General features: G+C 42.2%; 1 protein-coding gene across 3 annotated transcripts in view; it reads left to right on the top strand.

Moving 5' to 3' along the window:
• Positions 1-4928: 4928 nt before the first annotated feature.
• Positions 4929-22211, top strand: part of ROCK2 (Rho associated coiled-coil containing protein kinase 2) — a 93382-nt gene continuing 76099 nt past the window's right edge. The window contains exon 1 of one of the 3 annotated variants that reach the window (XM_048938324.1): positions 4929-5603. In XM_048938324.1, coding sequence (XP_048794281.1) covers positions 5448-5603 — 156 coding nt within the window. In that variant the 5' untranslated portion in view covers positions 4929-5447. The remainder of the gene's footprint in view (positions 5604-22211) is intronic. The other 2 variants (XM_048938325.1, XM_048938326.1) reach the window with 2 other exon arrangements.

The raw sequence follows: 22211 nt of genomic DNA on the forward strand, positions 1-22211 counted from the left end.
GGAGATACATAATGTGGGATTCAGAGATGCACACAGAACTGGAGAAATAATCATCTTTTTTTAGCTTGGTCTATACGAGTCATCTTCCACTGGCATTTCACTCTAGTTGCAAGTGTTGGGTGCCAAGGGTTTTACTGTCACTCTCCAAGCCAGTTTCTGCACATTCGTGGTTAAAGCCAGAGCAGAAGGAAGATTTAGGTGCCCACAATTGTTCTTATGCCAACAATCAATACTGCAGTTATTTAAAAGTTTGATCTGAAATCCAGAGATGTGCCAGAGATGATATGTGCAGAGAACTAAGATCAGCAGAAATCCACCTGGGCTCTAAGTTACTGTGAGGTATAAGCAGCCTGCTTACAGCATGACAGGAAGGATTTTGTCAGAGCAGTCCCTTCATGCTGTAATTCATGCCTATGGGCTGCAGAGCTCTAGGCTTTAAGCAAAGCATAGAGAGCAACAAAAGAAAACTGTAGGTCACACTGTCCTTACTCTCTGAGCTAGGCTTACTGCATGTTTCCTCCTGAGATACACAGCACGGAATCTGGCACATCAACATCACTTAAGCATTTCAATTAACCTAGATTCACTGTTTCACTTCTGGCTTCCCAATGCATCCAAGAGACTACAAACCTACCTTGCTAACATTAGCTGGGGTTATGAAATGCGTGAAACCAAAGACAGCAAAAGTGACATGGGGTGTGACTGGGACACAACCAGCCCTTATGCAGCCACTCTGCTCATTTCACACCTCCTTTACCTGATTCTTTGGTATCTGTGATTTAGATACTAACTTCTAGACAGCAGGCATTGCCAACTAATATTTCTGCATTGCTCAGCTAGCAGGCTGTGCTACTTGAAAGAGCGGGGAGCAGTAATAAGGCACACCTATCAGAGACAAAGATGCCATCCTTTCCAGTCAGAAATAGTAGATGTAGGCCCTTAACTCGTAAATTTACAATATGAAGATATTTTCTTGAACATTTGCTTGATTACTTTGGTTTGTATTTAATTATACATATGGCTGAGTGGTTTTGTAATTTTATAGCTGGCCTGTGCCCATGATTGATGTGGTAGTGTCGTTCTGACTGAGAGATGGTTTGCAAATGCAGGGTTTTGAAAGGCTGCTTGTACGGAAAGCCACTAGTTGCAATGCAACAAATGCTATATTGTGAATTAAATGAAAGAGTATTTAAAAATATGCTTTCTTGGTGTACTTTGTATAACTGTAATATTTGCATCACGACAACGGTAGAATAAGAAAATCAACAATGATTGCAAATGAATACTTAGTCTTACAATTCCTTGAAAATACATGCTTTGACATCCCCAACACATAGAAAGTCAAGTACCTTTCTTACTGTCTATTTTCGTTAACCTGAAGAGAAGAAAAATGCTTAGTTTTTAATCCAAAAGAATTAATTTTTTAATCCTTAGACTGATCAAACACTGGCATTTGAGAAAAAAAAAAATTAAAAAACAGCCCAACAAAACAATCTAAATAAATCAAAATAAATCACTAAGCTTATATTCCTTTACTTTCCCATTTCATATTTATGAATCTAAAAATAAAGCTCTTGTTACGCTAGTGAAGTAAATGTAGGCTATTCTCTGGAGGCAGGATGACGATCTTTAGCCATAACCTCCAAAGCTCTCAGACCTCATTACCAAGCCACAGCCTCTCGCCCTACTTCCTTCACAACAGAATGCGATGCCCAGGCTGTCAGAGCAGCGTCTGGGCTCCTCAGCATGCAGGGCTAATGCTCACACACCTTTCCTGTAGTGGTTTGACACAATTGAAGCTCGTGTGTTTGCTTGGACTATTTGTTTCACTGTCTTTCTTACACTGTTGTTACAACTCGTTTCTCACTCATTATGAGGTGGAGGGTAGATTTAGATTGGATGCACAAAATTCTTCATGGTTAGAGTGGTAAGACAGTGGCATAGGCTGCTCAAAGAAGCAGATGCTCCATCCTTGGAGCCCAGAGGAGCAGAAGAAGTGGATGCTCCATCCTTGGAGATATTCAAATCTGCATTGGAGCTTTGTCCGGTGAGAGGTGTGCTTGCCCATGGCAAGGCAGTTGCACTAGATGATCTTTACAAGTCCCTTCCAACTCAAGCAATTCTGTGATGAGAGTCAAATTAATGTCTCTCCACAGAGTTAGTCCAGGAGATCACTGGCATCTCATATGTAAAACCCAAGCATGGACTAGTGCTGCATGAATTGCAACAGCTAATTTCTGGGTGCCCTACCAATTAGTCAAATCTATTCCCTCCTCCACAGTGCTCTTATGCTCTCTTTGCATGGATTGTAGAGAATGGGAACCTAGGAAGAGGATTCACAAAAGTAGCCAGCAGCAAGTGCTAAGAACAGAGCAAACCCTTCTCCAAAGCAGATGCAGGAATGAATGACTTATCCCCTTCTCCTTCTCTTGCAAACGCCAGTAGTTAAAGCATGTCTGAAACCCAGATCAAAATTCCTTGTCTTCCTGAGAAGGCCCAATGAGGAGATCAACGAGCACTTTACTACTTTTTAACAACTTGCTTAGAAAAAGACAGTTCTGAAAATGGTCAACAGCAAACTTGTGAGTGCTACAGGACACCTAAAATACAGATGAATTTAAACTGTAAAATAATTAAATGGCATTTCAGAGAGCAGAGGAGAAAAGTGAAGAACCCAGCTGTGGACTTACATGCTTGCAGCTGCAGTCTGCTTGCAGAACACCCTGCGAGTCTTGGGCTTTGCCTTTCAAAACATGGCAAATAACAGTTGACAATTCACTGCATCAGACTTCAAAACTACCGTATGTGGACAAAGCCAAAACAGCTCTTCCATAGATGGTTAGTGTTAGGGATAGGTGTTACCCTAAAAGATGCATGTTATTATAGGTAGAAAAGGTAGAACTGAAAACAGGTCACACAGTGTTGTTTCTTCTTCAAGACATCCGTATTAATTTGTTCAACTAATGTGTTAAAACAGTGGTATTTTCCTAAATACCAATCCTGCAAACCAAGGGTAGGATCTGACTCTCAAAGTGCTCTTTTTACCACTAAATCATTTATAATGAGTAATAATTATTCTGCTGGTAGAACCCGGCTGATGATTCTGTTGCAGATTTGTGTCACACACAGGAATTCACCTGACATTGCCATTGTGAATATGTCTTCTAACATTAACACAGTAAAACCTGTTTTGACAATAAACAGCCATGTCCTGAAGGCTGGAGGAATAGATCTATTGGGAAACAATTTCAAGAAGGTACTGTTTCCACACATTCACTTTTGAAATCACAATCACACTTTTTTCATTTGTTTGCAAAAAAAAGCTGTTATGCTTATTTAAGAAATTGTTATTGTGTTTAAGCATTTCCCCAGACAATGTCACTGAATCATATGGGTTAGATAAAGAATCAGATTCGTTTTTTTACAAACCTTAGTCTAGAGATTAAAAAAAAAAGAGGAAAAAGATGCAGCTTACATCTTCAAATCATCTGGTGCTTGACTAAAAGCTCACTGAAATCACCCCAAAGATTCCTGCTGCCAGTAACAAAACCAGGCATGGGCTCTGTGGTCATCACTGGAGACATGTTTTTCATCTTTTGTCTTTTATCCAAACCCATTTAAAACTATTCTTTAAAAAAATCAAAAACAAAGTCCAGTGAAATACATTTCCACTGTACTACTTAAAAGAAATTAGCCTACTCAAAAATAGGCCATAAAGGAAGAAATTATTTAAGTAATGTACAGCTTCTAAGGGTTGAAGCGGTAGCTCGTGTAACTCTGCCATCCTGCTAGCACCCACATCCTAATGCTAGTAAAAATAATATCAGTTGTGGCCCCTTTGCCTTTGTCATTTCAGCATAAGACCACTCGAGCAAACTATGTGATTTCTTTTGTACAAATGTTATACTGAAGTGGATCCCAAGCTGCTCTGGGGAAGGGGAAGCCCTTCAACATGGATAAAAGTGCACCTCCCAAATTTTCACCAGTTCCTCCAGGAAACCCGCCAACTCTCAAATGCGTTTCAGTGAAGGATTCAATGCCTGGATTGTGATTTGATGGTTACAGCAGTCACACACACGTGTTTCTGTTAGATTCAGGTATTTTGATGCCTCTTTCTGTAAAGCACAGTCCAGTGGTGGGTGGGGCTGGGGTTAACATTCAGATTTGAATCCCTGGATCGGGGTAGGGGGTTGTTCAGCCCCAGGGTCCTGACTCAGAGCATTGCACAGGATGATCTCACTCAGAGCCATGCCAGTGACTCATGTATTTACTCCTCTTTGAATCCTTTTCCTTTCAAGTCAAACTATTTGCCCATTTCCTGACATCAGCTCATTGCCATTCAGCTATCAGCTGCAAGACGTGCCAAACCGAAAACGTTCATCTTTTCTCTGTCAGGTCCTTGCCATCTCCACCAGCCGCCTGCAGCCAGTGCCCGCTGTCTTCACCATCAGGGACACAAGCTTCATCTCTGCGCCCTTTTTACCAGACCCGGTCCCCCACCTCACAGCACATCCATACCCAGCACCCACCCTCCTCTTCTTCCTCCCGATGAACGCAGCCTGGCCCTGCGTGCAGCCCCTCGTTGCCCAGACGCCGCGGCTCAGCCCGATCTTCCAACCACCTCATCCTTAAGGAGCTTTCCCTCTTCACGGCTGGCTCTGCACGGCCCAGCTCCTTTCCGTGCCCCTAACGTGCTGTAAAAGCGCTTTTCGCCCCTCAGGCAGGAGCCGCGGCCCCAGTCGCACCGCAGCCGGGCGCCGGGCGGGAGGTCACCCGGCTGACCCCTTCCCCTCGCGGCCCTCCCGGCGCGGCTATAGCCGGGCGCTGAGTGAGCGCCGAGCTATGCGGCCGCTGTCTCACAGCGGGGCCTTGTGGGTAAGGGAGGCCGCCTCCCGCCGCACGGGGCCGGGCCGGGGGCGGGCGCGGCGGCGGTGGGAGCAGCGCGCTGCGGGCGCGGCATGGATTGAGCGCGCCGGGGCGGCCCAGGAGGGAGAAAGGGGAACAGCCGGGCGAGGCCTGCGGAGCCGCCGCCGACGGGGATCTCAGCTGACGGAGGAGAGGGAGCCGGAACGCGGCGGCTGCTGCTCCTCTCCCACTTTCCCTCCCCGCCCGCGGGCGCGATGGTCCGGCGGGCGGCGGCCGGCGGGCGGTGAGCCGGGTCCCGCCGAGGGGACGCCCCGAGCGGGCAGGAGAGGCGGGGGCGCGGCGGGAAGCGCTGCCTTTCCCCTTCCCCGCCGCCGGGCGGAACAGCGGCCGCTTCCCAGCGCCCTTCATGCCCGGGCGGCCGCGGTGCGGCCCCACTGCGGAGCGCTGCCCTCGGCTCCCGCCCGCACGCCCAGGCCCGGCCTCGCCGCCGCGTTAGGCCCCGGCCGCGGGGCGACCCCGCTCAGTCTCCTCCTCCTCCTCCTCCTCCCCGGCGGCGAGGGGAGGCGGCCCTCCCCCGGAGGATGAGCCAGCAGCTGCAGGCGGGGAAGATGTCGGCGGCTCCCCTCGCGCCGCAGGCTCCGGACTCGGCGGCGGCGGGGATGCTCGAGGGCCGCCAGAGGAAGCTGGAGTCTATGATCCGCGATCCGCGCTCCCCGGTCAACGTGGAGAGCCTGCTGGTGAGGGGCGGCGGCGGGCGGCGGGCTAACAAAGGCGGCGCGGCCCCTCGGCTCGGCCGGGAGGAAGGAAGGGAAGCGCTCCGCATCCTGCAGGGGAGGGCGAAGGCTCCTTCCCGGGCGGGGGGCGGCCGCTCTTCGCGCCTTCGGCCGGCCGAAACCCCGGGCAGGGAGCGGCCGGGCCGAGGGCTCAGTCCTGCCCCCGTCGTGGGGCCCCGCGGGGGGGAGCGGGGTTTGTTTGGGACCGGGGGAGAAACGCGTCTCGACGCCCGGTGCGTCGGGGAGGGCTCCGCTCCTCCGGCATCACCTCTGCCCCGCGGCTTCGCGCCTCCCGAACGCGCTGAGCGCGGCCGGGTGATTGCCGGCTTTGTGTGTGCGGTGCCCGGAGCTGGAGCCCGCCGGGAAACGGCCTGTGGTGGGAGCGAGGGCTCTGCGTGCTGCAGGGGTAACGCAGGAAGGGGACACGCCTCAGGGAGAAATGTAGCTCGGGGATGGATCCTACGGGGTCACGTTCGTTTTCCATTGGGACAAATTGATTTCGTCTGTCTCTTATTTCACGTAGCATTTTTCTGTGTGTGTGTGTGTGTGTGTATGAAATACAATTTCCTTTACCAAGAAATCCATGCCCTCAGGAAGGAGTGGGAAGGAGTTCTGTTTCCCCGTTTTAAACATCTGAACCGTGGAAAGGCGGTGAGAGGGAATGGTTATTATTATTTAAACTGAACTTCTGGGTCACCAGACCCAATATTTCCACTCTACTGAGAGATTTCCAGTGTGTCCCAGTGAGGAGGAACAGAAAAGGGAGGGCAGATCCCAGCCCTTCCAGGCAGGATTTGCTTAAGGCACACACTGAGTCCTTTTCCTTCTTTTTTTTTTTTTTTTCTTTTTTTTTCTTTTTTTTTCCTTGTAAATGACTCAGTTCTGTTTGGCCAAGAATACAGGAACTGTCTGAACCGTATAGATGTCTGTGCTGTGTGAAGAGTATAGGAATTTCCTATAGAATCTGAAAAATGCTCTTCTCAAGGCTTTAGTGCTGTGCTATTTCCCTCGTAGACGTTCAGAGGCATAATGAGGCCCACAAACCGTAGCACTCAATGAAGGGGAGTGGGAAGCAGTGCTACCTATCTAATTGGAGTCAGATAAGTTTCAGCTTAGGCCAAAGCAAAGAGCTGCCTCTGGGCTTTGCTCCCAGCGTTTTCACTTTGGTATTTTGCTAGGAAAACTTTGACCTGTTGCCAAAAAAGAGCAGTTAAAAATAGTACAGTCTCTCTGAAAAATGCATCAGGTTAATTACTTAACCCCAGCAGACTTCTTCACACTCTGCTTTTATATTCAACAGAGCGTTTCTTTCATTCTCTTACCTCCCCTGCTGTAGATTAGACACACGAAAAGCTGCTAATGTTTCTGAAGAGAGATTCTAATTGTGAAATTGAGACTGGGCTGCTTAGCACTTTTTTTTTGAAGTTTTGTAGGCTTATAGTGTAGACCAGTTCATGTAATACACTGGAGAAATCAGTAATCCATAGAAGAGCACTAACTGGATTGTACATACGCAATTTTTGTTGCAGAGTTAATCACTTTTTTTCCCTGCATTTCCCTCTGCGAGTATGGCTTAAATAATTAACTGTGGGGAAGATGTAACATTAGTGAATCGAGTTTTGTTGTTTTCTGTTTTTCATGCCTGTGTATGACATAAGGAATTACTTCAGCTTTTTTTTTTTTTTTAAATGATTTATGAAATTTGTAGTGGGTTTCCTGTAAAAGCCTCTGAGGCTTTGGTGTTGTTGCTTTATGCTGTGTGACGTTAATTTTGTATGGGCATTTAGTTAGGCTGACTATTGCAATCCTAGTATAAAAACATCATTTGAATTGCAACACTTACTTGTTTGGTAAACAGCTCACTTCTCACTTTCAGTGTAAATTATTGTAAGTGGAAATGTGTTTTCATTTAAAAGTGGAAATACAGCTACAGAAACCAAGAGCCAGGGAAAAGGTCTCAAAAAGACTGGCTGGAACGCTACTGTTTCATTCTCCAAAAATAACATAGCCAAAACTAAAAATGTGGAATGGAATTCAAAATGGAATTCATTTCCTTACACTGTAGAAAGTCATCAACAGCTGCTATTCTGTGTTTTGTGTGCGTGCTTTATTTTTGGGAAGCTGTAGGAAGCAGAGAAATAGCTGTTAAATTACCACATGTGAAGCAAATTTGAGAGAAGTGACAAAGGGGGAGGGGGTCATAAGCTGTCCTTCCCTAGATATCAGCTTTACTGCCTATCCAGAGCTGATGTGTGTGGTGGCTGTGGGTGAGGACGTGCACCTTCCTCACCACATCTGTCTGTTTCTTAACAAGAGGAACTCTGAGGCCAAATACAGCAATCATTTCCCTTCAGCCCCGTGAGGCTCAGACATTTGTGTATGGCCATTGCTATATTGTATGCCTCAGCACTTCCTATTTCTGCCTTTATGAACATAACCATTTATTTGATTAAAATATATCTTTGGAAGAGTCACGTGGCCTCAATTCAGAGGCATTGATAGGTGGAGTACTCTTTGCTGGGTTTGTTCAGGTAGTTAAATGTGAAGGTAGAATTTATCAAATATGCACATTGAAATGCACTGCTTACTTGTCGCAGTCTTTTTTACTGTGAAATGTAAAAGTAGCCATAGAGAACTTAATAGTTGTTAGCATGGCTCGTATGCAAAGTCTGAGCTGCACTTGATGGGTTTTTCCTGGTTTTGGTCTGATGAGGGGTTGAAAATGAAAATGGCAGCATGAGAGCTGCCTTTCCTTTCTATGCAGACTCAAGCAAAGGCAGCTGCAGAGGACAGCGTTTTCTGCAGCCTAGTTTTGACATCTTCTGAACATTCTTCTTCTCATTATAACTTAATGAAAGCCTGAGTTCGGTGGCCTATGCTGAGATAGATGACTTCTTATATTGTACCTGTCAGCAGTACAGTCTTACTCTTTCTGCTCCTGTAACATTGTGTCAGTCACTACTAAAACATGTTAGAATTAGGTTGAGCAGATCAGTTTTCAGAAATACTGTATTCTAATTTACTCCTCTGTCAGTTTGTGTCATCTGTTCATGTCACAAAGTGACACTTTTTGCCTGCTGCATCTACAACTTGGTGGTTGGGCTAAATGGTATGTGACTTCGTGTGATCCATAAGAAACTCTTGTATAAATACATTCCTGCTGAATAATTCAGAGTTGACAGCTATGTTTAAGAAGAGCTTAGCAGCTCTCAAGTACATGTCCTGCTTTGTTCTTTTGCATATATGTGCTATCTGCACTATTAACTGAGTTGATTTATGTAGTATCAAATGCATGTTTTATAAGGGTGCGGTTGGAAGCATTAGCTCAACTTTTACAGTGCTCTAAACCACGAGTAGACAGGTCAGTATAGGCCATGCAAAACTCATCCAGATTTCCTATTCCTTGCCTTGTATTAACCATGCGGGTCCTGCACACGTTGAACTCAGCTCTAGAATTTTTAGGGTGGTGCCAAACTGCTCTGATGAATCTCATTGTCCTCCTCCCTGCAGCTGGCTTTGTGCAGATGGAAGGCTTTTGGTTAGAGAAGGAAACATACAAGCCCCAGTGTTTCAGCCTTAGGCTTCTGCCTTGATGTTTCGCAGCAGAGGTAAAGTGTTGAATATCTTTGCCGCAGCTGAGGAGGTGTGAGCCTCTGGGAGAAGCAATTCTTAGGCTGCAAAGCAGGCAGTGCAGCGTTGCAGTGATCACAGTGCTGGGCTGCACATGTGGTTGTGGAATGCTGAGATGTGAGGGGACCATCAGCAATAGTGTGCTCGAGCGACATGGACTGTATGTGCCTTGAAACTGGGAGGAAAAAATAAAGGCTGTTTGTTACTCAGCTGGTGGGTAAACTGTGTATTTAGGCTAGTTTGGGCATAAATTTCTATTCATGATCAGCAAAATTTATCCTTGCCATTACGACTGCTGAATTTTGCTCCTAATGAAAAATGCGTTGCGGATGCAGCTCTGACTCCTGTTCTCTCTACAGATCCTATGTAGAATCTCATCACCTGGATAGATACCAAGTGTGAACTTAGCAGATCACTCAGCTGAGCTCCCTTTATGCAGAGTCGTCTGGAGTTGGTGGCTGACACTCATTTGCAGTGTTTGAGCCTTATGAGCCTTCAGAGTGTTTCAGAGCTAATGTGAAAGTTGTCTCACTTTCCTAAGTTTATTGCCATGTGATTTTGAATGAGCAAGAACAATCTGCTGTGTTAATTTGAACCATGGAGCACAAGAAAGAGCTGAAAACAGCAGGGTCTGGTCTGAAATGTATTGCCTAGAAACTGATGGAGAGACCAAATGATCCTTTGTTCTTGAAGAAATCTTTGCTTTCTTGTTTAGTTCTTATCCTTTTACTTCTTTCTTAGCTTTTGACTCTTAATGGAAATGTTCTATTTCTAATCTGTAATTTCAGAACATCAACTGTAAAATTAAAAAGGTGAGCTTTAAAATTGCCTTTTGTTAATTGTCCCTGTGTGATAGATTTATATTTAGCAATATAGTTAACTGGAGAAGGACAGTTCTATTTTCTGACACATCTAGGTGTTCTTATATCCTGTGTTATTCACTCCAGAATTAAAGCTTTTCACTTAATTTAAGAAACAGGAGAAAAAAAATGGCTTTGCTCAGCTTCAGGGCTTTTAATGCCATACATAGGGTGCATAGATCCAGTGTGCATGAACTAAGAGCATTTGTGCTCCAGATATTTTACCTGTATTGATTGGATACACAGTCATTAGTATCCTTCAGATATTCAATTAGCACAGTTCTTTTCTGCCTTACATGTGATAGAAAAAAAAAAAACCAAAACCAAACCACTTTTCCCAGTAACTGGTAGCCTCAGTGTCCATTGGGGATTGTGTGCCAATGCTGATTAAAAACTGTTTTGTTAAGTACAATTTCAGGTTTCAGCTAATGGCAAAGCGATACCAAAGCATTTATTTGTTTGGCAGCTTTTGATATGGATTGCATTACTAGATTATTATTTTTCAGTACTGCCACAGGACACAATCTCTATGGCCATCAATTGATGACTTCTTGCCAATGTTTGATCTACCAAAATTACCTAGTATTGTGTTTCTGCCACAAAAGAACTGTCCCTGGATTGTGAAGATGAAGAGGATTGAAATGTGGTAGTAGAGTTTTCTGTAATGGAAGAATAGAGGGAAGAACTTGTGTGGGTCTTTTTATACGTATGCTTATATACATGCTTTTTTTTTTTTTTTTTTTTTTTTTTTTGTAACCTTGTTGTAGGTTTTATAGGAGGGTGCTGAATTTGCTCTCAGATTGTTTGAAACTGAAAAGCACCAAATGATTCCAGTGGCAGATTAATTTAAAATATTTATCTCTTGATACATCATGTTGGCTAAGAACAAGAATACTCTGTTTATTTTGGCAGCCTTTGTTAGCAATAAACTTACTTTAATGAGCCTTTTGCTATGTAAACAGAATGCAGTGAATGTAGTGCTTAGCTCCCAAGTCCAACCTTCTGCGTGTAACGCAGTAGTGAAACTCCATTGTCTCTCACCTACGGCCAGGAGCAATCCAGCCTCATCGTGCTGTCCCCTCTTTTAAGAGCAGATGAAGTGTCACTGTGTGTCCTTACATGAGCACAGTGTATGAATTACCTGCTACCGGAGTCCTAAGGCGCTGTGCTTAAGATGATCACTTGAACCTCTACACATTCACTAGCGGTTTGGCAGTGTTTACAATATTGTGGTTATGTGAATTTTGTCCAGATTCCATTAAGTTAGATAGTTCCAATCAGTAACAGCTGATTACCTGGTGTGGGCTTCGCTTTTTCTTCATTTTTCTGTTCCTCTGCTATGGTTACTGCTACTAAGAGAGTGGGCTTGTTTTTCTTACATGAAATATCATGGTGTTAAACTGTTCTCTTTTGCATCGAGGGATGGATGTAGGTTTTGTCATCTCCTTGCCCTTCTGTTCAGTCTTTGCCTCAGTTATGGTGGCATCAGGAAGGTGGTAGATGTGAGAAGAAAAACAATCTGGTTACCACCTACAAGTACTTCATTATTTCTATCTTTCATTAACTTTTTGTAGAACAGCCTGCTTAAGTCAAATCCTTCACAGATGGTCACCAATTGTGTATGTTATATCTCAGTGTCCAAACTAGGATGGTTGGGTTTTGGTGTTGCTGTGCAGCCTCTGCTCTTTATTGCCACAGTCATATCATTAGTAGGGCAGCGTTGGTCAGATCCGGTGGTGCAGACAGATGTGAAAGCAAGGGCAGAGTGCGGGAGGCTTTGTACTCTGGTGTTGGCACTGCATATCATCAGACAAATGTTTCTCTATTTCCAATTTTACGACAAGCTTTTTTTAAAAAAAAAAATATATTTTTTTCTTTTAACCTGCACTGAAGAAGAATTGAATGGTTAGAATGGACTCAAGTGATCACAGAACTGCAGGGGTTGGAAGGGGCCGCAAAAGATCACTGAGTCCAACTCCCTGATTAAGCAAGTTCCCTACAGTGGGTTTCTCAAGGCTCCTTATCATCTTTATGGCCCTTCACTGGACTCCTAGGAGATCCCTGTCTCTTTTGAACTGGGGAGGCCAGAACTAGAACTGGTATTCTAAATGTAGCCTCAGCAGGGCAGAGTAGAAGGGAGGATCACCTCTCTCGACCTGCTGGCCACGCTCTTTTTAATGCACCCCAGGATGCCATTGGCCTTCTTGACACTGGGGCACACTGCTGGCTCATGGCCATCCTGTTGTCCAGCAGGACACCCAGGTCCTTCTCTGCAGAGCTCCTCTCCAGCAGGTCGGCCCCTGACCTGTACTGATGTGTGTGATTATTCCCCCCGGGTACAGGATTCTTGGACACTTGCTCTTGTTAAACCTCATCAATTTCCTTCCTGTCCCACTCTCCAGGCTGTGATGTAAAGAGGGTGGTGATGAGGACATTTTATGTCAGGCAGTTAAATTCTGAATCTTGAGAGCTCGAATAACAAAGCAGTTGCTTTATATTTCTTGACTGTTCTAAATCATCAGTACTGACTTCTACTCTGTATATGAAGTAGAGGATAACAAGGTCCTGCATTAAACAGGATAAAATTTGAGTGATTCATTCAAATGTAGAATTTTTTTAATGCCTTTCTTCAGGAGGAAATGAAGAGGTCACGTACAGACATGAAATAAGGTTTGCAACCGCAATGAAGACAAGCTAATCTTTACCAAATATGCTTTTTATTTCCTTTAATCTCTAAGCAAGTAGTGTTGACTGTTACAATTACCAAATAAATAAGTAATTAGAAGAAGAAAATGGTCAACTTTCTTCACACTTCACACTTCTTCTGAATGGTATTTAAAGTTTAACTAAAATCACAGTTATCATATATGATAAATCTTATTTCCTTTGTCCTCATTTATCACTAATTCTATATATAGTCATCCAAAATCTATACTTAGTTGTTGACTGCAAATCGACTATTGCTGTTTCAACAGCAGAGGTTTAACCTTGAGTGGGACCTTTTTTTTTCTAAGAAATACCTATAAATATTTCCTGGAAATTATGTTTTACTATGAGTTGTGAACTTGGGAAACTTAGTCTGCTTGTGTTTGCTGCTGTTGTACAACTCCATTGAGCCTCTGTTTTTCTTTTGTCCCAAGTGAAGAATACTTTATCAGTAAGTTCACTCCAGTACGTATGTACATATCTTCGAAGAGATCATTCTCTAAAAAAATTGTGGTGGCATAGCTTTTGGTTGAGGGGTACGCCATCAGTTTGGCTTGCCTATGCTATGAAAATGTTCCATTTCATGCAGAAACTAGTTTTAAACTGGTTTTCCCTGTGGTTACTGAAACTGGTTTGTTCTGATCTCCGTTTTCAGTTTAGTGCCGATTAAGATGAGTGCAAGATGAGGGTGAGGAGCACTGTCATTTCTTGCAGGTATAGAACACAAGTTTTTATTTTTAAATCTTTTAGCACTCTGGAACGCAGGGAGCTTACGTTGTAGTAGACTTCTAACTGTGCAGCTAAAGATATATGGAACAAGCAGTAGTAAGAAGGTATAAGATACTGTTGAATTGCTTAACCTTGATTCTGCCCCTTTTTACACAATTGTATGGCTATGCTTGTCTTCTGAAGGTTATGTTGTTGTTGTTGTTTTGCACAGTTTTTTGATCTTTGTGAAAGAATGACTGTTAAGTTCTCCCTAGGAAGAGTTATTCCCTCTAATAGTGCAAGAAAATGGAGAAGAGCAATAAAAAAGTACAAAAATACCATATTGGACTCTGGATACTGTACAGACCACATGGTCTGTTCCAATTAGTGAACATTTCAGCATCTCTTCATCCAGCAGTAGAAGTTGGCCCATTCAGTCATTAAGTTATAATGTTTAATTCTTGACCTATCTGACTAAATGAACACTTTAGGATGTGTAAGTCTGGACTGTAAGTTATACTTCTTCTCTGCCTTTATTGTTTCAGTTTTTTTTGTTTTTTGTTTTTTTTTTTTAATTCTTTCATATGAAAATAACTGAAGACAACTGCTTGAATTACTCCTGTGCCAAGGAGATACTGACAGTTTATTCTTATGTTGCAGCTACTGCTGCTAATTTAAACATTATTCCATGTTTAGTGTTTTCTGTGGGGGTACAGAGCAATTTTGTGTAGAGTTGCATCCACGCTGGTCTTGTAAGCAGCTGAACTAAGCTATGGATCTGATAGGGTAAGCTAAAAAAAGACCTGTGTTTATCAAGATAAAAATGCATTCCTATTACCAAACCATCAAGTTTTTGTAAAGTCTTGTTCTTTTCATTGCTTCTGTTAAGTTCAGCATTTCTATAAATAAATCACTTCTGTTATGTGAAATATAAGTCTCTTTAATTTAACTACATTTTTATTTTCCTTAATCTCCATCCCTATGGATGTTCATATCCTCAGAATTGAAGGCCTTGCCTCAACTCTGCAGGCATCACCGTGTGTCAGACAGGGCAGGGAGCAGCAGAGCTCCAGCTCTCAGAGCTCTGGTGCAAAATCCAAATGTAGTAGCAGGAAAACTGTTCTGTGTGCACAGTGTTTGTTCTGGTTCAGGATCAGTTTCACCTTGAATGAGGAAAAGATAAATATATAAGTAGTAATAAATATACCAATACAAGCTGCCTTTCTGTAGAAGGATTTGCCACCATTGTATTCTTAGGTGTAGAAATCCAGCTCATTTTCTGCTTTGAGGATAATTTCTGTTAAGATTATGAAGAAAACATCTGAACAGGTGTAGTGTGGTGGGAAGCTGTTCAGCTGTGGAAGACTGAAATGCTAGCAGTTTGAGGTGTGACTCATTTTATCAATTTTCAGGATTGCCTCCAAAGAAAGGCAGTTTAGGTGTCAAAATAAACTATTTCATTGCTCTTCGTTTTCAGCATTACCAGTATTTTTTCACATGGCTGCCTTGCAGTGTATCTCAAGTGCCTGAAGCATCAACTGTCCTCTCTCTCTATCTGTCAGATAGCATCTTTACCAGAACTTAGTGTTAAAACCACAGAATGGAAATTTTGAAACAAATTCTGTAAAATATGACGTTATTTAAAAAAAAAAACAACAAAAAAACAAAAAAACAAACAAAAAAAGCTACCTCAGATTTATACTGCAGTTCGTTTCACTGAATCATAGTGCCTCAGATATATATATATATATAATATATATTTATATATTTTAATATATATATATTTTTTACCATCGTAATGACTTGGTTTATTTTTTTACATGTGAAATCTTACCAGTATTGGCAAAGTTGTCCTCTAAAATTACAAAGAAGAGGGGAAAAGAGAAACAAACATCCTCGACATTGGAATATCCTAGGGTCAGTGATGCTGAAGCTATATATGGATCAGGAGAAGATGATTACTTCTTTTTTTTTCTTTGAGTTTTGTTACATCCAGAATAGTCATGGAAGTAAAATATTTCTAACGTCTGTAAGTCTGCACCTCTGGGAGTAAACCAGATGGTGTGAAGTCCTGCCATGCTGTAGCTGGCGTGGTCTGGCTTTGTCCACAGTGAACTCTCAACTTGCATCTGCCCAGATACTGCTCTTGTTTTTCTGCTGCAGATGGAGTCTTGAAATACATTACTCAGCATCAGTACTGTCAGGGTTTATTTTAAGCATAAACTGCTGATTATTTTGCTGGTTTTGACTTAATTACTGTATTGGATACAGTGTGACTGAACAGGCTAATTAGTGTTCTGGTGACATTTAGTGCTACTGCTCAGCAGGTAGTGAGGCAGGAGGCCTTTATATGTAAATGGAATTCTGACTATCTTGTCTTATTCACTTTCTGAAAATACTAGCCTTGGCCTTGTTCTGTAACCAATTAAGTTATTTAATGTTTGAATTTTTTTGGATGGTGAGATGCATACATGCAGATTTTCCATGAAGGAATGAGCAGCAGTCAGAGGACACAGTTTTTTCTGGAATGGCCTAAAACGATCAGGTCAGACTCTTCCTTAAATGATGTGTGGTAAAGCTGACAAGCTGTTTTTGTTGATGAAAGGATTTTACTTTGCCAGATTTGAACTCCACTTCAGTACTTCTCTGCATGATGTAGGATGGCACCCCACTGAATGTGTCTGTGCTGCTTCTCATTAGGTCGTGGTTCTGTGCTCTGTACAAGGTGTGTACTGTATTGGATCTGTGTCATAACACTCTTTCAAGAGATATGTAAATGTTCTTCTCCTGCTCAAAGATTAGTCAGAGCATATACCTCTTCTCACCTTTGTGATGCACAGGAGTTTCTCCTCTAAAAGTTTTTTTTTTTTTTTTTTAAAATTGATTCTGTGAGGAAGCAACTGATTCAGATTGCTTTTATGGGAATGAATCTGGCCAGGTCTCTGAGAAAGCAGAAATATGTTTGCTTATCAAAAATTGCAGGGTCGTAGACTGAGTGAGATTGGAAGGGAACTCTGGAGGCTGTGTGGTCCAACTCCCTGCAAAAGCAGGGATACCCAGAGCAGATTGCCTTGGCTTTGGAAGATCTCCAGGGATAACTCCTTTTTGCAGGTTGTGTCCATTACCTGTCTTGGCACTGGACAGCTCTCAATGGAGCGTGGCTCCATCATTTTGTGCCTTCCCTTCAGATATTTATGGACATCAATGGGATAGCTTTGAGCTTCCTCTTCTCCAAGCTGGGTAGTCCAAGCTCTCTTGACTTCTGTTCATTGGTTGAAATGTTTACTGCCAAGTCTTGAGGAAATTTTGGGAAACACTGGGTTATCTGTGGGGAAAACTATTTTCCTCTTATGGACCCACAGTAAAATTGAAATGGACTTTTTTTGCTTGACTTTGTTTTTCCAAGTACTTTAGGATATTCACATAGCCCTGGATTTGGTGCCATGTTTTTGCTTCATAGTTATGCTTTCTTGATTTTTTTGTGTTCAGACAAATTTGCACAGAAGGTGGCAACTGATGTCATTGCAGTAAACACAAGCTAGGCAAACTAAAAAGTATTCTTTCATTTTGGAATTCCTTTTAGTTACATTATTCTCTGCTGATATTCTTTAATAGCAGTAAGTAAATAAATCCTGGTAGAATTGTAATTTAACTGTCTCATTAAACCTAGACATGCATATCTTTTGTTGAATGACATGATGATTAAGACAACATTTTGTTGCCCAAATGTATGGAGATGGTACCACTTGAAACTTGAAAGCCATTGTGTAGCAGAAGAAGAAATTTGTACCTGGCTCAAGATTTATGGTACCTAGGAGTCTTTTATCTCTACAAGGCTGAGAAATACACCTACATTGTGAAGCTACAGCTCACTTCATTGTTCAACTGAGACCAAAGCTCCTGAGGATGTCAGTTCCTTTGTGGAGGTCTCTATCAGCCATGAACAAAGTCCTTCTGAACGCCTTCCTGTCTTTTCAGATAAGTTCTGTAGTCAACCCTTTTAGATCCATGAGTACTTGGGAAAGTACTTAAAATGCTGTAGGATACTTTATCTGTTTTTGAATGACTTCCAGAAGCAGAAAGAGATGACACTTCAGACACGATCTTATTAAATAGGACAGTGCAGTCCTTGGGTCAGATGACTGGTCTGCAGTATGAAGGTAAACAAGGTAGTTATGAGTAACCAGCCTAGTTACTTTTAGGTAGTCTGTAATAAGAATCTCATACTCTGAAGAAAGATATGACAACATGACTTATTATTTTTAAAATGGTGAGCACAGGAGTCCTTGGTGTGATCTAAGGCAGAACCTGTGACTGTGTTAAATGCACTGTACATCTTTCAAAAAGTTGGCTGGCTGTGTGGCATCAAAAAATCCCTTGGGAAGTAGGTCACACATCCACAGCAGAGTGCAGACACGTGTTCTCAATGATGTGTATATGCAGAAATTGTTAATGGAACCAGCTTGTCTTTTCTGCCTTACTAGTATTATGTTTAGAGGAGGAATAAATATTATGATCTCTATAAATTGAAATAATTAAGGTTTTCTGGGGGGCTGATTTTGTAATAATCTGGATCTTAAACATTCTTTAAAAAAGAATAATAATTTATTTAAGGGCTTCAATTGTTAGTGATAAAATCAAGATTTTATATCTTGTACTTAACAAAAATATCTTTGAAAATGTTTCTAAATGAATGGGTGAAATTGTTGAGAAGCGAAGCAGGCTTTGGTATTAGAAAATGTTAAAGTCTGAAGAGGTAGAATGTTAAGTATGGGAAATGCAGAGCTATCTCAAACTTTTTGATCTTTGTCTTTTTCCCTTTTTTGTATGGATATATTAAAAAAAGAAAAGAAAAGAAACTTGATGCTTAATGGAGTCCCACAGACACTTTTATTATGAGTAGAAGTAGCTTCACCTGCTGCTGTGGGCACCACCTTTATAGTGATATAAATGCTTGTGTTAGTGTGTTGTGAATCAAGCTTAATAACTAATCTTGATTAAAACCAACCTGAGTCATTTTCCCATTTAGTCCTGGCAGAATTGACTGTAACTAAAACTGTAATGTCTAAAAAAACAGTCCTGATTTTTTTTTTTTTTTTTTTTTTTGTCAAAAGCAAACAAAAAATGTCTACTACTACCTTTCCTCAAACAGTTAAGTTACAGATAATGTTGTTTTTATTAAGCAAAGTATGCAGCCTAGTTTTTTGGGTTGTAAGCCATTATCTCGGTGTCTTTTCCCTGTATAGGTAATGAATCACAGAGTGTTAGGGTTGATAGGGCCCTCCGGGTGCAGTGAGCCCAGCCTTGCTCCAGCAGGCACACCCAGAGCAGAGCGCCCAGCACCACGTCTGGGGGCTTCCACACAGCTCCAAGGAAGCTTTGGGCTGCTTGTGCTCCATCACCTCACTGCACAGAAGAGCTCCTGGTGCTCAGAGGGATCCTCCTGTGCTCCAGGTTGTGCCTGGTACCTCTTGTCCTGGCCCTGGGCACCAATGGAATTCAGGATCCTTGGAGCAGCAGCCAGTGTGCAGCCAGCTCCCTGGACTTCAGAAGAGCAGACTTTGGCCTCTTCAGGGGTTTGCTTGGCAGAGTCCTGGAGGATAATGCCCTGGGGGGAAAAGGGCCCCAAAAAAGCTGGAGCAATGAAGATGCATCTTTTGTGGAAAAAGAGCAGGTCAGGGAATATTTGAGTAACCTGGATATTTAGAAGCCTACAGGCCCTGTTGGAAAGCACCTACAAATGCTGAGGAAGCATAGTGATAAGAACAAAGCTATTTGTATTGCTGTGTAAATACTCAAGTTTCTTTCAGACTTACAGAAAATGTTTACAACTCGGAATCTGCTTTTAGCTGTGTGACTGTTGAGGCCCTGGAAAAAACAGCATTTCAAAATATTTCTTTCTAAAAGAAATTTATTTAGAAGTTAACCATGATGACATAAATGTGGAACATAAGTGAGTTAGTATAAACAAGTGAAATGAGCTCTTGCATTCGGGGTAGAAGTACACTGCCTTACTAGTCTTCATGCAGAGAAAATAATTGAAAATTGAAAGGTGTATATTTAAGGAACTTATAAAGCAAGTCTTGCATGGAAGAAAAGAGATAATTCCTATCAGTACTTGCCCGTGCTTAAGCTCAAGTAACTTTACTTTGCTTTCTGTATTATAGACCATTGCTTAATCTATTGTTTCTTCCTGTTTTGGGAAACAGGAAAATTGAGTGTGTAAACAAGCTTGTTTTAACGATGCATGTTGGCTCTCTTTTTCTTCTGAAAATGACTGTAAATAGTAGAATCTGTCAACATAAGAAATGCCAGTGTGATTAATTTGAAGTCCTATCTGCCAGTGCTTATTTGGAAGTTGTTCCTAGTGCTGTGTTACCATTGCTCCACCAGTGTAAACCTCGGCTACATGCATCATGTTCCAGTGGCACGAAGCAGTCTCTGCAGCTGTTTGGTGCCTGCCGAGATTAAATGATACAAATACTAATTGGACATTAGGCAGCATTTTCTAATCAAATAATGTTCTACCAGGGCAACAACATGAGGTACATAATATATTTTACCACTTATTTTATAAGTAGTTGTGGTAACTGCTAACTTTAGTGTAGGGGAGGGTTTTGGCAATGAAATTCAAATATTGTTGGACGAATGCGCTTAATCAAGGCTGAGCTCCTGAGAAGTGAATGGGTGCAGTTGGTTTCAGACAGGCAGGGCTGACTGCCTTCATAGCTACTGTCAGCCCCCTTCATCTCTAGAATTTGGGGAACTCTCTTCTCTTTTCTCTTGAGCTGCTATGCTTCTTCACTGTGATGCTTGAAGGCCTTGTAGAAAATAAGCAGCAGCTGACAAGGAAATGTATCTTGTGCTTGAGAAGTTGGTGAGCTTTTCTGTCATCCTGCATTTGGGTGGAATTTCATCCCCTAGTTTTGGACAAGTCTCTCAAGTTGCAGAGAGCCTCTTTGCTGAGGAGGAATGCAGTTATAAACCATGATCTTAAGGTGGAAGATTCCATTGGTTTGATATTGGAAGGTGCAGTTCCTGCACGCGTTGTTTCTTAAGGAATGCTGAGGTTAGAGCCTTCGAAGTTGAAGCCAGGAGCCAAAGGCAAGCCTGAGACAGCTTGTCTAGCTGCCAAGGAGTGCTGCCCTACTTTGTACAGCAGAACTGGGCTCTGGGAAGTCTTAATGTCCGCAAAATTGGATGGCAGTACTACAGCCAAGATGTAAAATGAATGAATAACCTGGGCTTATCTGCAGAATGGGGGTAGGAAGTTGAGGAAGGAAAGTGTTCAGGTTTTTGCAAGGTGTATGTACATGAAACCCTGGATAAATAGCTCAATCTACTTAATAGGAATCCAGACAGCACTTTTATTTGGGAGGTCATGAGCATTGTCTTAAATAAGTTGGGAAAGAAAGTGTATTTAAAGAGGTAAAGTGATCTTACCTTTTCTAAATAGAGAATGGATCAATTTAAAATGGAAGTATTTAAATCACAGCAGTTTGTGATGACACTTTTCCCAAAATATGTGTTTACTGATAGAGCTGTGTGTGGTTAGAGCAGAGTGACCCTTGCACATATGATTTTCTTAAGAATTACCTTTCTCTTTTTTGTTCACTAACCTTTCAGCCCCCTAAGCAAAAGGAAGTACTGCGTTCATGTTTAAACAGCTTTATGTTTAATTACAGAAATATTCACTTTTTTTTTTTGAGTTGGGAAATAGAGTGTACATATCAGAGAACTTTTATTTAAATATGTTTTGTTCTAAATACATGTATCAGTCCACTCAGATGTGAACTGTAGCCAACAAGATGCAAAACATTTTTGTAGGTAAAATAACAGCTATTGATAGTATGCTTTCAGCATGTTTTTCTAACGTAGCTACAGAAGTATTTACTTAAAACAGACTGATTAGTATGAGCAGAAACAAGCAGTTCTAGAGACATCTATTTTTTTCAATAGAAATCCTATTGACAAAATAAAAGAAACAAGTTAACAAGGTTGTTTTTTTGTGTGTTTGCCCTCCTCCCCCCCCCCCCCCCCAGCCTGTTGTTGCTGTTCTTTCTGCTGTTTTTCCTTCCTACACTGAGCAGCTTTAAGGAGCTACATGGCCAAAAATGAAGACTTAAGACCTGTCCAGTTGAGCTTCCTAAACTGGCTTGCTCAGGATGAGAAAGGCATCGCTACCGAGTCAAAGGAGGGGTGGGGATTTTTGTGCTGGGGGACAGAGACTGGTTTAGACTGTCCTGGAACCTCATCCTGAAACCTGGAATAGGTTATCGCTGTATGCAAACATATGCTGCTTGACTGGTTAATCTGCAGCCCTGAAAATTACTGCCAGTTGCTGTAATTGATTTATTCGTTGTTAGATGCGTGCAACGTAACAGCTTTGGAAGGATATGATGATGTTAACCTGCCTTGGTAGTTTCTTTTGAGGAGTCGGGCATAGTAAGTGCCGGAAACATCCATCTGGACTGCTGTGGATATCATGTATCACTTAACCACAACACAGACTTCAGCTTCCAATGTCTGCACTTCTTACTGAAATGTTGCTTGACAGCACCGAGATTACAGTAGCTGTTCTCTGTGGGATGGGGCAAATGAGGAAATAGGCTTCAAAAGGATCTTCTGTAGTTGTCCTTGGTACAGCATAAATATTAGAATGGCAGAT

The sequence above is a fragment of the Lagopus muta genome, chromosome 2 (genome assembly GCF_023343835.1).
Source record: "Lagopus muta isolate bLagMut1 chromosome 2, bLagMut1 primary, whole genome shotgun sequence".
NCBI classification, from domain to species: Eukaryota; Metazoa; Chordata; class Aves; order Galliformes; family Phasianidae; genus Lagopus; species Lagopus muta.